Source organism: Manis pentadactyla, chromosome 7 (genome assembly GCF_030020395.1).
Source record: "Manis pentadactyla isolate mManPen7 chromosome 7, mManPen7.hap1, whole genome shotgun sequence".
Lineage (NCBI taxonomy): Eukaryota > Metazoa > Chordata > Mammalia > Pholidota > Manidae > Manis > Manis pentadactyla.
The window spans coordinates 26,568,201-26,584,104 of record NC_080025.1 but is presented as its reverse complement, the minus strand read 5'-3'; the positions used below and the strand labels follow the sequence as shown (position 1 = coordinate 26,584,104).

The 15,904-nt window shown below is 36.2% G+C and overlaps 1 protein-coding gene and 2 pseudogenes across 1 annotated transcript in view; 1 reads left to right on the top strand and 2 right to left on the bottom strand.

Annotated features, from left to right (window-relative positions):
- Positions 1–282: 282 nt before the first annotated feature.
- LOC118909967 (small integral membrane protein 18-like) lies at positions 283–7,317 on the bottom strand (annotated as a pseudogene).
- Positions 7,196–15,904, top strand: part of LOC118909964 (general transcription factor IIE subunit 2-like) — an 86,800-nt gene continuing 78,091 nt past the window's right edge. The window contains 1 exon segment of the mRNA XM_057504999.1: positions 7,196–7,329. Within this exon segment, the coding sequence (XP_057360982.1) occupies positions 7,296–7,329 (34 nt within the window). The 5' untranslated portion in view covers positions 7,196–7,295.
- LOC130684393 (60S ribosomal protein L30-like) lies at positions 7,337–10,588 on the bottom strand (annotated as a pseudogene).

Here is a 15,904-nt window from a genome sequence, read left to right as displayed (position 1 = left end):
TTAAGAAAGATACCTGGAGAGGGTGATGGTTCAACACCCAGCTTTGTGGATGGGTTTATAGGAGAGACTAGCCTGAATCTCAGGTGATTCAGGGCAGGAAGGGACTAGAGGAAATGAGGCTCTAAGGAATCTGGGGCTGGGACCTTTGGGCAGGGCTTAGCACACTGGTAGATAGGAGGCTCCTTCCCAAAGGCAGAGGTAGGAGTGGTTAATCAAGAGTTCAGAAGTCAAGTTAAAGTACTTAAAAGAGACTAGATACTTCTTCACAGAAAGAGAGGCTCCTCCTCTCTTTCAACCACTTTTTGAAGTGTCATTTTAAATAGATGATTTGCATTTGTGAAGTTTCACTGTACATTTAATGATACACACACAAAAAGTACATATTGAACTTGTTTTACTCTTCTAGTAGAAATCTTTTAATCAAAGTTGAGTCATTTTTGCAATAACAACTGGCCTCAGAATTTTTTTTTTTAGTAGTTGAAGGCTGTTGTCAAAGATTTTCTTCACCTTAGATAGAGCACTAGACCACTTCAATTTCATGTTTCCTAATGTTGTCCATCATACTTGTAAGAGGGTTAGGTTCGCTTTGCAGGTCTTTCAGTTTTATTTTTTACACAGCAGCAGCAGTCAAGCACTTCATAAAGGAAAGCCAGCACTACTAAAGAGATCACTGTAAATATAAATAAAAGCAGAATGACAAAGCAGGCAGTGTTCCAGTTATCATGGAAAGGGTAAATTTTTTGGACTTGAAAACCAAGATACTGATAAACAGATGTGGTAGTTTCATTCCAGAGGCTGGAGCTCAGGGAGGCCATTCTGTGAGATTCCACTTCTTGTATTGCTCTTCTGAATCTATACAAAGTAGAAAATGAGTATATGTACCCAAGCTCTACAGATTTCTCAATTCAAATCACAGTACTAAGGTTTTTAGTAAGTTTATATAGGCAATGTGAATCTTCCCTTTTCTCTGCTAGAATTAATGCTTGAATGTAATTTTGAATTTTTTCTCTATGCTAATGTACTCTGTAAGCCGTACTATATATGTATATCTTTTTTATATATATAATTTGTTAGACAAATACATATGTGTTTAAGATTCATATACAGAAATTAACTGCTAAAATGGGAAAAAAGCAGGTTATTTGGTTTAAAATGTGACTACAACAGTGTGGTCAGTGAGCTGTTACCTACAAAAAGAATCATAGTTAAGCCGTGTTCTTCAGACTGCCCTTGGAAAAGCTTTTCTCATTACCATTGTGGACCCTTCTCACCTTGTTGGTTCAGTGTATTTCTGCCTCCTGTTTTTACTCCTTTAAACTCCGAGGACAGGTGATGTGAATCAGGAAATACTGTTTCTGAAAAACAGTAGACAAAGAAAAGCCAAGTAATGACAAGGCTAATAAAAATGTAGGTTAAAGTTGCCTAAAGTTGGTTTCAGTTGTGGCAATATAGTGACAATTATGTATATTACTATATGCTCACCATGATTAAGTGTAGTTACCAACTAGTACAGTACAGTTATTTCAATATTACTATATTCCGTGTGCTGCACTTTACATCCCTATGCCTAACTTATTTTATAACTGGAAGTTTGTGCCTCTTGAGCCCCTTATTTCGCCCATGCCCCATCCTGCCCCTGCTGGAAACCACCAGTTTATTCTGTTTCTGAGTCTATTTCTGTTTTTTCATTTGTTTTGTTTTTCAGGTTCCACATATAAGTGAAATCATACGGTATTTGTCTTACTTTTGACATTTCACTTAGCACACTACCCTCTAGGTCCATTCATGCTGTTGCAAACGGCAAGAATTCATTTTTTTTTTTAATGGTTGAATAATATTGTTTTATATATGGGCCATTTCTTCTTCATCTATCAATTGATAGAATTTTTAAGCTTATTTTTAAAAAGTATAAGACATTCATATACTAAGAAAGTTTTGGAAGATGAACAAAAAGCATAGTTCTGTTTCCTTAATTCAGTGACTATTGTCAGTTTGTATGAAGAAAGAACTTTTCATTTTTTTTCTTTCCTGTGTAATTGTAAAATAGACATTCAATCTTGTAAACAAATGTTTATTGATTACCTACTGTGTACCACATACTTTTCCAAGTGCTGGAGATAACTTGTGTGAGAGTTTCATTTAAAGAAAACTTAAAGGTAGTGCAGAAGTGTAAGTATAATGAACTCCTATTTGCTCATAATACAGCTGCATTGATCACCTCGTGGCCAGTTCATACCTCTACCCACTTGCTTCCACCCCGTAAGTTATTTTTAAACTAATCCCAGACAGCAAATTACTTCATCTAGAAATAGTATATATATTTCAAAAGGTGAGGACTTAAAAAAAAAAATTAAAGTATCATTGATATACAATTTTATGATGGTTTCAAATATACAGCACAGTGGTTCAACAGTCAGCCATATTATCAAGTCCTCACCCCTTCCATTGTGGTCACTCACTGTCTGTCAACTTAATAAGATGTTATGGAGTCATTAAGTGTGTTCTCCATGCTCTGCTGCCCCCCATGACCTACCTATATTGTGATTGTGAATTACAGTGCCCCTTAGTCTCCTTCTCCCTCCCACCCACCTTCCCCAACCCTTTCCCTTTGATAACTGCTAGTCCCTTATTGGTGTCTGTGAGTCTACTGCTATTTTGTTCCTTCTGTTTTGCTTTGTTGTTATACTTCACAAATGAGTGAAATCATTTGGTATTTGTCCTTTTCCATCTGGCATTTTTCACTGAGCATAATGCCCTCTAGATCCATCCATGTTGTGGCAAATGGGAGGATTTCTTTTCTTTTTATGACTGAATAATATTCCATTGTGTATATACACATCTTTATCCATTCATCTATTGATGGACACAGGTTATTTCCATATCTTGGCTATTGCAAACAGTGCGGCGATAAACATAGGGGTGTATTTATCTTTTCAAATCAGGGATTTTGTTTTCTTTCGGTAAGTAAATTCCTAGGAGTAGAATTACTGAGTCAAATGGTATTTCTATTTTTAGTTTTTGAGGAACCTCCATACTGCTTTCCACAATGGTTACCCCAGTTTACATTCGCACCAACAGTGTATGAGGGTTCCTATTTCTCCTGGTTAGCGCATTCTTACAGAAAGCTGGGCTGCTATGTTGCACAGCTCCAGGGAGTACCATTTGTATTGTTTTGGGTGCCATTCATGTAGAACATGGTGTCAGTAGTGCCCAGTTGTGTAATGTGGATGTCGTGGCTGTCTTGATAGGAGACCTCCCAACCTCTGCATTGTTGCCACCTCTGATTCTAATCACCGTGCGCATAAGTAGTCAAGTGCCCCATAGAAACTGACCCATATGGAGGCAAAGGCAAGTCCTTTTTGACCCAGCCTTCCTAATAGTATGGTGTGTGTGTGTGTGTGTGTGTGTGTGTGCACAGACACAAATGCCTAAATATGTTCAGTTTTGGAACTCCTTTAAGATTTTTAGCATTATTACAATGCAGAAAAATCGGGGGTGGGAGGGGTTGGTCAACACATTGTTAAATTATTTTTACCTCATTCAGTGTGAATGAATGTCGGGTCCTTTTTGGAAAGCAGAACTAACAGAAGAGAGAGAGAAGAAGTATTAATAGAGCCTTGGGGAAATAGGGGACAGTTCCATTTTCTGACTTGGAAAAGAGCAGGAAGAATTGATTGAAGGTCTAATAATTTTACCTGGGCTAAGCTAGTACCTCTCCAGCACTTTCTGCTAAGACCTTTACGACTGATTCCGTCTTAAACTCTGCGATTGCTTTTGAAGTATTTTTCTTCGAAATCTGGTATTAGAAGTGACTACAGGGAGAACAATACAGGGAGAGAGGAAACAGAACAGTGAAGCAATTTTCACATTGCGCCCCTTAAATTGGTTTAATCTGCCTTATTAATGTTAAAAATGTTTTTTCACTATTGATTTCAGCAATATTTCACTGTTGATTGTTATAGCAATTTTAAATAAAAATGAAAAACTTCATCCACTAACCCTATCTCCCTAACATATCAAACTTAATTTTTTTTCTCCTAGAAATTGCTGTATCAATCTTTTAACTCATACATAGTTGAAACTATACTGAAGTTACTACTTTCTATTTTAATTTATTATGACTAGGCCTTTTAAAATTTGTACTGACTGTTAAACTGGGGAGAAGTTATGAAGACTTCATGAAGGTAACTACTATTTCAAATGAGATTTATATTCTATTTATTTTTGAGATACAAGTGAACAACTTTAATTTTTTTCAGGCCTCCTTGCCCCTAAAAAAAAAAAAGAAAGAAAGAGAGAGGAGAGGGGGGAACAAGTATTTGAAGTTGTACCCATCAAGGAGCTGTTTTGTTAAAATTAATGTAGCGTATCCACGCAATTGAATATCATACACAAATGAGGTAACTACAATGTGATATGGAGGGTTTTTATGATACGTCCTTAAGTGAAAGAAGCAAGGTGCAGGATAGTCTGTATAGGAAAGGGGGAAATGACATATTTTTACTTTCTTATATCTGCACAAAAATCTCAGAAGGGGACATTCAGGTAATAACAATAACTTGTGGGGTTGCTTGGAGAGTAGGGGCTCAGGAATGGGTGTGAGGTTTCTTAAGGTGTACCTTGTTATACTCTGTTGGGTTTTGAATGATTTGAATATATTACTCAAAACCCAAACTAACATATTTCAAGAGTATTCTTTGTCTTTTAAAAGTCTGCACATCTATTGAATACATCTGTTGAGTCTTCTGGATTACTTCTAAAACAATGAAGACTGGGCTTAGTAAACACTGTCATTTTGGTGAGACTGTTTACCTTATCCACACACAAATATGTGTATCATAATTATGCTTGCTATAATGACGATGGATAACAGTGTGTGCCACCTGCAAGGGCATTTGTAAGAAGTGTTGCTAGAAGCATCTAAGCAGTTTAAGAAAAGTATATACAGGTCAAGTTTATGTGGCAAATGATAACAGTTTGCCTCCTAGAAGTGTATTGATAACTAATGAGCAGCTTTAAACATTCACTCTTTAGTTAGCTTCTGGGCATATCTGAAAAAGTTACCCTCTAACATGGAGTCATTTTCCACCTTATATTTAATGTGGTTCTTTCAATGTACAGTAGAACTGTAGCAATTTTTTATCTTAAATTTAGGGTGAAATCTAAATCTTTTGATGGATAAGACAGATATGCAGCAAGATACTTGCCTTTAGGATTTTCTCATATTCTGAGATTGTTTTGATTGTTTTTAAAATCAAAATGTAAATTTATATTAAATAATGTTATAAACATGTTTATGAAAAAATAAGAGAAAATGATAAAAAGGTAAGGATAGTCTGTGTGCTTTTTTGGATTCCCAACTCCTTAAAATTTATTACAAGAATGGCAAGTATTAAAGTAAATACTGTATTTATTTTTAGTTTAAGTTATTTTCGATCTATTCTTTTCACCTATTTTTTTTTCTCCCTCTCATTTTAAAAGGCCCTAGTGAAATATTTATGGGGCTAGGACTTGGAACTGTTCTGGAACCTTGAATCACCAGGTCGGAATAAAATTAAGCTATTGCTCTATTTATGGTAAAAGCCCTCGAATTGAATTCTCTAGTGCCTTTAAGCATATCACTTTGAAATACGGTCATTTCATCAAAATGGCCTTTAAATATAGAACAACTGGCTCAGCCCTGGGATTCTCTGAGATAAGCCATGCCTCCAGTCAGTTCGGTAAAACAGTAGTGAGCCTCCATCTGTGCTAACTGTAGTTATATTACTAGTAAAATGTAGGCTAATGATTATAGTGTTAAATTAATGTGGGTAGTAGGGGCTTCTGCTTACAATTTACCTGAAATTAGAGTTACAAATTAACTGTTTTATTTCAGACTTTTTTGGGAGTCTCATTCTTTGCAGAGTAAGCAGGAATATTTCTAGGTAATTAATCATCTTGTGCTGAATGTGGGGAGACCTGTATCATGTTACAGCAACCTTTGGGCTCTATAAGGGATTCTTTGCTCATGTTGTCTGAATGTTGGCTAAGAAATGGAAGGAATAAAAATTATGGAAAAAATCATTTAAAATTTAAATGGATTTATCAATGAAGAAAAGGGCAAAAGTTGGATCTTTAGGTCATCATTTATAGGTAATATGCTGGAACTCTAGCATCTACTAAGTAATATTTTAATGCTTGAATGTTATAAAATTAGAAATTGGTCTGCAGTTAATAGTAATTTTTAGTAGACATGAAAGGTTACTTTCATGAAAATAATCTTAACTACCTTAACAGGTATTGTGCCCTCCTCTCTTAACCAATTTGTCTTAGGACATATTTTTCTTCTAAAATGTAGTTCATCAGAAAAACATACTATGTATTTATTTTGAGGATCAGTTTAAGAATAACTAACATTGAAATAGTGTGATCAATATATATTTTTGTGGCATAAAAAAACAAAAGGTTATTAAGGTTTTCATTTAATAATAGCATGACTTGTATATTACAGTAATATAGACTTTAAAATTTCACAACAATGGATTATTTTAATTAAGATGTTAGAAATGATCTAAAGCTCTATAAATAATCTCTTTGGTTACAGGAAATGCAGCCTACATAGTGATACCTTTAGGTTTTTTACTTTTTATTTTAAAAAATCACAATTGTGATAATTACTTGACATTCTCTGTGTCTACACCCAAAGTCAACTAAACGATTTTGATCTGTTTTCTCATATTTGTTAAAATATAACAAACTTTTTTGTAAGCGCTTTTTTACCAACCAGTATAATTTGCACATATAATCAGAAAGCTTTAGTCCAGGACTTGCTTTTAGTCTAGATTTTTCATTAAGAAAAACCCTTTGTTAAGACAGACCAAACTGCTGAAATGAAATAGCTCAGAGAAAATGAAATTAGCAGGTAACCACTTAACAAATACTTGTGGTTTACTCTAAGGTCTGGGTATAGATCAGGTTCATAGAAAATGTCATGAATTTTCCATTAAGGCACAGATGGTAAGAGTGCTTATCAAATGGCACAAGGCAGTCTTCATATTTTCATAATGAAACTCTACCAAGCTATGAAATGAGTACATTGCTATTTTGGTTCTTTAGTAGGAACAAAGCTTTCTGCTTGTTTTTTACAGTAAAATATTTTTATATTGCATCATAAGGATATGTATTACTAAATGAAAAGGATCATATAAACCTACCTCTTGTCTGGAAGGATGCTGTTGAAGCGGTGGTATCGTCTGTTTGTAATGCAGTCTAGTGAACAGCCAAGATGGAGCTGTGCGTCTGTTGGTTGAACCACAATGCAGCTGACAGTTTCCTCTACGTTCATTTGCATTAAGTCCTGCCACCCTTAAGAGTAAATCATTCATAAACTTGAATAGGGCTGTCTGGGGTATCAGCTGTTCCCCCTTTGCTTGCCTCATTTTTTTTGTCCTTAAGCTAAATTCCTGCATAAGAATTTGTTAGTAACAAATTGGGGATTCCTTAGTGTTCATAAAATTTCAGATGCTTCAGTGAATATTTCAGTACCAGGGTTAGAAGACAATGTCGGGAGCGATAGTAACCTAGGAAACAAACAGTCTAGGTTTATCAGCTTCTATTTCCTTCAGGAAGTGTGCATAAAAAATCTCATAAATGTTCTTTTCTTTCAATACTTGTGTTTTATATAAATCTTGCCCTCTGAAAGTGATTATTTCTATCTGGTGGCTTGATTTAGGAGAAATTCTGAGGGAAAAGAAATGTAAATTTTCAGCTCTACTAGTTGGGAGAAGGTTAGATTTGGTAGGCATACTACCTACATTAAAACACAGTCTGAAATTTAAATGGTTAAGAGAATCTCCAGCTAGATTTTTGGCGATCGAGTGTTTTTATTTATGGTATATTTAGATTTATGGTCCAAGCATAGCAGAATCAATGTTTTAAATTACAGAATGGTTACTATAACAACAGCAGACTGGGTAAAACCTTGCTATGCAGACTTTCTGAAATTATAGATAAATCAACATGTCCGTTTCAGGGGCTGTAAGAGGGGTACATGGAAATATTGTTATTACCTTTATTCATTTATTTGGCTAGTATTTATTGAGTGTTTAGTATGCTTAGCATTGAGTAAAATGCTGGAGGACCCATGGTAAACAGAACTCTGTGGTACATGGTTGACCCATTGTGTAGTGTTTATCCTTAACATACTGTCATTTGTTTTTCATAGTTTGCCCAGTTAATTCTTTTTATAGTAGCATGGGGTAAATTCAGTATTTTACTAGAGTTAAACAGAACATTAAATGTGCATGTATGAGTTTCTTTACTCTGATAAAACCAGTTTCTGATGGAAAAATCTGTGTTAAATGCTAGTTAATGATTTTCTTTTAATTAAGGTATCATTGACATAGAATCTTATGAAGGTTTCACATGAGCAACATTGTGATTTCAATATTCACCTATATTATCAAGTCCCCCCCACCCACCCCATTGCAATCACTATCCTTCAGAGTAGTATGATGCTGTAGAGTTAATTATTCTTTTACAAGAATCTTTACAAGGTAGTGTCACAAGGTTTATAACTGGATTTGAATCTATACTCTGGCACTTAACCACCTGCAGTTTTCTTATGTGTAAAAGAGGACAGTAATACCTCCTAAATAGGGTGTTTGGGAGGGACTAAATGGGAAAATCATTTAGCATGGTGCTTGCCAAATATTAAATGTTGAGTAAATGTTACTATTGTTGTGAGTGTCCTGAGCATCTTGGATAAATGGGCCATGAAGGTAGTATTTCATAATTGAAATGATATGAAAGCACATCTATAAGGTATTTTTTTTTAATTAAGGTATCATCAATATACAATCTTACAAAGGTTTCACATGAGCAACATTCACCCGTGATGGTTTCAGCATTCACCTATACTATCAAGTCCCTCCTGCCCCCAAACCACCCCATTGCAATCACTATCCTTTGGCATAGTAAGATGCTATAGAGTCATTATTTGCCCTCTCAGTGCTATACTGCCTTCCCCTATATAGTGGCTGGTAATTATAGTGCCCCTTAATCTCCTCTCCATCCCTCCCCAGCCACCCTCTCCAACCCTTTCCCTTTGGTAACCACTAGTCCCTTCACCTATAAGGTATTCATTCTTACTGTTATTTTGGAAACATACTAGAATTTAATGTGCCATTAAGTTTTTGTCAAAATTGTAACAGTTATTAGTTTAATTAAAGTGTCGTTGATATACAATCTTATGTTGGTTTCAAATATACAACATAGTGATTCAACAGTTACCCGTATTATTAAATCCTCACTCCTCTAGTGTGGTTACTGTCTCTTAACTTAATAAGATGTTACAGAATCGTTGACTATATTCTCTCTGCTGTACTGCCATCCCCATGACTAACTTATATTGTGATTGTGAATTACTGTGCCCCTTTATCCCCTTCCTCCACCCCATCTTTCCCCTTGGTAACCACTAGTCCATTCCTGATGTCTTTGAGTCTACTGCTGTTTTGCTCCTTCTGTTTTGCTCTAAAGAAGTTATTTTTAAAGGAAAATTGCTTATGAAGTCTCATTTTAATCTCAAAACATATTCATTAAAGCCTTTTCACTAATCTCAAAGGAGTATTATATCACCATCTAGAAGCTCTTCTTTTGGATCTGTGACAGTTGTTATATTTGACTTGCATTGTTCTAATACATTATTTTGTTTATTGTTTCTAGTTGGTGTAGGAGATTGACTCCTTTTATTAACCTATTCCTTGGGGACCAGCCACATGGGAACTTTATATAATATCTGATTGGATGTCTTTCTGGTAGAATGTGTACTTCTGAATGTTTTTCTAGTATTTGTGATGAATTTTTTAACTGTTCCTGCTTATGACTAATTGAATGCATTCGTGATTCAATGGTAGCATTAGGATTTAGCAACAAAATGATAGAAGTTCTGAAATAAATTATCTTCTACACAGATTGTTCCATGTTTCATGCTAGCATCCATGTTTATGCAGTGGCAGTGGCTCTAATTTTTTCCCCTAATTTATCTCTAAAGTTTACTTTAAAATACTTACAGTATCCTTTTTATTAATTCCCACTAATTAATTTCCATATATTTAAATTGATAAGCAGAAATTGATGTAGTAGCTGATAACTTGTTAATCTCCTAGAAGTGGTCTACTTCTCTTTTTTTCTTTTTTAAACAAGCTCTGGCCAGTTTTATTAAAGAAAAATTTTTATGATTTACTTTTCACCAGTCTGTTCTGGCATGCTTCTAATGATACCAGCATCAACTGGGTCAGCGATGGCCCGTGTGCATACTCTGGTATTTTCCACATGCTGTGCCGGTTCAGCATTATGGCCACTGTAGTGATGGACACCAGTTTTGGCCCACATGGCATTGTACTCATGACTGGGCAGGATTGGTGAGGATGAACAATTTCGCTTTGCCTTGTCTGGTCATTTTCAGAATCTGCATGTATACCAACACGTACTTTGCACTTTCCATAATGAGCTGGAGCCTGGAATTGATCGACTGCAGCGATTTTTTTTTTTGTCTTTGCGCCCACCATCTTCCTGCCTTAGGTGGCGGGGGAGTGAGAAAGGAAGCTATTTACTTCTCATTTTAAATGTTAGAAAGGCTCTGTGGATTACATTGAAATTTGTTTGTCCTTCTGTTTAAAAAGCCATACTTCTAATTATGCAGGAAATCTCATCAGAATTAAGGGAAGAGTAGATAAAGGTACTTACGTGTTTTAATGCTTTTGAACTGTTTATACTTTGTTCCTGTCCTCACTGAGAAAATTGATAGCTTATTATTTTTTTTTATCTTTTCAAATTAGTGCTTTTGTTTTCTTTTTTTTTTTAGATAATTATTTTTTATTGAAGGGTAGTTGACACACAGTATTACATTACATTAGTTTCAAGTGTACAACACAGTGATAAAACATTTATATACATAATTCTAGGTTCCAGCTATCACCCTACCAAGCTGTTACAATATCTTGATTATATTCCTTATGCTATACATTACATCCCGGTTACTTATTTATTTTACCATTGTAAGTCTGTCCTCTTTTTTTTTTTTCTTTTGTGAGGGCATCTCTCATATTTATTGATCAAATGGTTCTTAACGACAATAAAATTCTGTATAGGGGAATCAATGCTCAATGCACAATCATTAGTCCACCCCAAGCCTAATTTTCGTCAGTCTCCAATCTTCTGAGGCATAACAAACAAGTTCTTACATGGAGAACAAATTCTTACATAATGAATAAGTTACATAGTGAACAGTACAAGGGCAGTCATCACAGAAACTTTCGGTTTTGCTCATGCATTATGAACTATAAACAATCAGTTCCAATATGAATACTCATTTGGTTTTTATACTTGATTTATATGTGGATACCACATTTCTCTCTTTATTATTATTATTTTTAATAAAATGCTGAAGTGGTAGGTAGATACAAGATAAAGGTAGAAAACAAAGTTTAGTGTTGTAAGAGAGCAAATGTAGATGATCAGGTGTGTGCCTGTAGACTATGTGTTAATCCAAGCTAGACAAGGGCAATAAAACATCCACGTATGCAGAAGATTTCTCTCAGAACAGGAGGGTGAGGTTCTAAGCCTCACCTCTGTTGATTCCCAATTTCTCACCTGATGACGCCCCTGCGACTGTGCCTGTCTTAGGTTGTTCCTCCCTTGAGGAATCTTACCCGTCTCTGGCTAACCAGTCATCTTCCGGGGCCATACAGGGAAATGTAAAGTTGGTAAGTGAGAGAGAAGCCTTATTGTTTGAAATGGTTAGCTTTTTATTTCTTTGCATATTTATGCCCTGTAGCTTCTATGCCCAGCATTTGTCTTGAGATATCTTTACCACTTGGAAGAATTATGATACTCGGTAAATTTGATATGAGGCACTAATTCTATTTAAGGGTTGTAATTAGGAAGGAAGAAGAAAAGCTATAGAAGTAGCAGGCAGCAGAAAACATGGGAAGATTGATTATTTCTTTGACATATCTTCTTGTAGAGTAACTTCAGCATGTATAGGTGTTTTGTTTTGTTTTGTTTTTGGTATCACTAATCTACCCTTACATGACGAATATTATGTTTACTAGGCTCTCCCCTATACCAGGTCTCCCCTGTAAACCCCTTTACAGTCACTGTCCATCAGCATAGCAAAATGTTGTAGAATCACTACTTGCCTTCTCTGTGTTGTACAGCCCTCCCTTTTCTCCTACCCCCCCATGCATGCTAATCTTAATACCCCCCTACTACTCCCCCCCTTATCCCTCCCTACCCACCCATCCTCCCCAGTCCCTTTCCCTTTGGTACCTGTTAGTCCATTCTTGAGTTCTGTGATTCTGCTGCTGTTTTGTTCCTTCAGTTTTTCCTTTGTTCTTATATTCCACAGATAAGAGAAATCATTTGGTATTTCTCTTTCTCTGCTTGGCTTGTTTCACTGAGCATAATACCCTCCATCTCCATCCATGTTGCTGCAAATGGTTGGATTTGCCCTTTTCTTATGGCTGAGTAGTATTCCATTGTGTATATGTACCACATCTTCTTTATCCATTCATCTATCGATGGACATTTAGGTTGCTTCCAATTCTTGGCTATTGTAAATAGTGCTGCGATGAACATAGGGGTGCACTGATCTTTCTCATACTTGATTGCTGCATTCTTAGGGTAAATTCCTAGGAGTGGAATTCCTGGGTCAAATGGTAAGTCTGTTTTGAGCATTTTGATGTACCTCCATACTGCTTTCCACAATGGTTGAACTAACTTACATTCCCACCAGCAGTGCAGGAGGGTTCCCCTTTCTCCACGGCCTCGCCAACATTTGTTGTTCTCTGTCTTTTGGATGGCAGCCATCCTTACTGGTGTGAGGTGATACCTCATTGTAGTTTTAATTTGCATTTCTCTGATAATTAGCGATGTGGAGCATCTTTTCATGTGTCTGTTGGCCATCTGTATTTCTTTTTTGGAGAAGTGTCTGTTCAGTTCCTCTGCCCATTTTTTAATTGGGTTATTTGTTTTTTGTTTGTTGAGGCGTGTGAGCTCTTTATATATTCTGGACGTCAAGCCCTTATCGGATGTGTCATTTTCAAATATATTCTCCCATACTGTAGGGATCCTTTTTGTTCTATTGGTGGTGTCTTTTGCTGTACAGAAGCTTTTCAGCTTAATATAGTCCCACTTACTCATTTTTGCTGTTGTTTTCCTTGCCCGGGGAGATATGTTCAAGAAGAGGTCACTCATGTTTATGTCTAAGAGGTTTTTGCCTATGTTTTCTTCCAAGATTTAATGGTTTCATGACTTACATTCAGGTGTTTGATCTATTTTGAGTTTACTTTTGTATATGGGGTTAGACAATGGTCCAGTTTCATTCTCCTACATGTAGCTGTCCAGTTTTGCCAGCACCATCTGTTGAAGAGACTGTCATTTCGCCATTGTATGTCCATGGCTCCTTTCTCAAATATTAATTGACCATATATGTCTGGGTTGATGTCTGGATTCTCTAGTCTGTTCCATTGGTCTGTGGCTCTGCTCTAGTGCCAGTACCAAATTGTCTTGATTACTATGGCTTTATAGTAGAGTTTGAAGTTGGGGAGTGAGATCCCCCCTACTTTATTCTTCTTTGTCAGGATTGCTTTGGCTATTCGGGGTCTTTGGTGTTTCCATATGAATTTTTGAACTATTTATTCCAGTTCATTGAAGAATGTTGCTGGTAGTTTCATAGGAATTGCATCAAATCTGTATATTGCTTTGGGCAGGATGGCCATTTTGATGATATTAATTGTTCCTAGCCACGAGCATGGGATGAGTTTCCATCTGTTAGTGTCCCCTTTAATTTCTCTTAAGAGTGACTTGTCGTTTTCAGAGTATAAGTCTTTCACTTCTTTGGTTAGGTTTATTCCTAGGTATTTTATTTTTTTTTGATGCAGTTGTGAATGGAGTTGTTTTCCTGATTTCTCTTTCTGTTGGTTCATTGTTAGTATATAGGAAAGCCACAGATTTCTGTGTTGATTTTGTATCGTGCAACTTTGCTGTATTCCGATATCAGTTCTAGTAGTTTTGGGGTGGAGTCTTTAGGGTTTTTTATGTACAGTATCATGTCATCTGCAAATAGTGACAGTTTAACTTCTTCTTTACCAGTCTGGATTCCTTGTATTTCTTTGTTTTGTCTGATTGCCGTGGCTAGGACCTCCAGTACTATGTTAAATAACAGTGGAGAGAGTGGGCATCCCTGTCTAGTTCCCGATCTCAGAGGAAATGCTTTCAGCTTCTCACTGTTCAATATAATGTTGGCTGTGGGTTTATCATAGATGGCCTTTATTATGTTGAGGTACTTGCCCTCTATTCCCATTTTGCTGAGAGTTTTTATCATGAATGTATGTTGAACTTTGTCAAATGCTTTTTCAGCATCTATGGAGATGATCATGTGGTTTTTGTCTTTCTTTTTGTTGATGTGGTGGATGATGTTGATGGACTTTCGAATGTTGTACCATCCTTGCATCCCTGGGATGAATCCCACTTGGTCATGGTGTATGATCCTTTTGATGTATTTTTGAATTCGGTTTGCTAATATTTTGTTGAGTATTTTTGCATCTACGTTCATCAGGGATATTGGTCTGTAGTTTTCTTTTTTGGTGGGATCTTTGCCCGGTTTTTGTATTAGGGTGATGTTAGCTTCATAGAATGAGTTTGGGAGTATCCCCTCCTCCTCTATTTTTTGGAAAACTTTAAGGAGAATGGGTATTATGTCTTCCCTGTATGTCTGATAAAATTCGGAGGTAAATCCATCTGGCCCGGGGGTTTTGTTCTTTGGTAGTTTTTTGATTACCACTTCAATTTCGTTGCTGGTAATTGGTCTGTTTAGATTTTCTGTTTCTTTCTGGGTCAGTCTTGGAAGGTTGTATTTTTCTAGGAAGTTGTCCATTTCTCCTCTGTTTCCCAGCTTGTTAGCAAATAGGTTTTCATAGTATTCTCTAATAATTCTTTGTATTTCTGTGGGGTCCGTCGTGATTTTTCCTTTCTCGTTTCTGATACTGTTGATTTGTGTTGACTCTCTTTTCTTCTTAATAAGTCTGGCTAGAGGCTTATCTATTTTGTTTATTTTCTTGAAGAACCAGCTCTTGGTTTCATTGATTTTTGCTATTGTTTTATTCTTCTCAATTTTATTTATTTCTTCTCTGATCTTTTATTATGTCCCTCCTTCTGCTGACCTTAGGCCTCATCTGTTCTTCTTTTCCCAATTTCGATAATTGTGACATTAGACCATTCATTTGGGATAGCTCTTCCTTTTTTAAATATGCTTGGATTGCTATATACTTTCCTCTTAAGACTGCTTTTGCTGTGTCCCACAGAAGTTGGGGCTTAGTGTTGTTGTTGTTATTTCTTTCCTTATATTGCTGGATCTCCATTTTGATTTGGTCATTGATCCATTGATTATTTAGGAGCGTGTTGTTAAGCCTCCATGTGTTTGTGAGCCTCTTTGCTTTCTTTGTACAGTTTATTTCTAGTTTTATGCCTTTGTGGTCTGAAAAGTTGGTTGGTAGGATTTCAATCTTTTGGAATTTTCTGAGGCTCTTTTTGTGGCCTAGTATGTGGTGTATTCTGGAGAATGTTCCATGTGCACTTGAGAAGAATGTATATCCTGTTGCTTTTGGATGTAGAGTTCTATAGATGTCTATTAGGTCCATCTGCTGTACTGTGTTGTTCAGTGTTTCCATGTCCTTACTTATTTTCTGCCCGGTGGATCTATCCTTTGGGGTGAGTGGTGTGTTGAAGTCTCCTAGAATGAATGCATTGCAGTCTATATCCCCCTTTAGTTCTGTTAGTATTTGTTTCACATATGCTGGTGCTCCTGTGTTGGGTTCATATATATTTAGAATGGTTATATCCTCTTGGTGGACTGAGCCCTTTA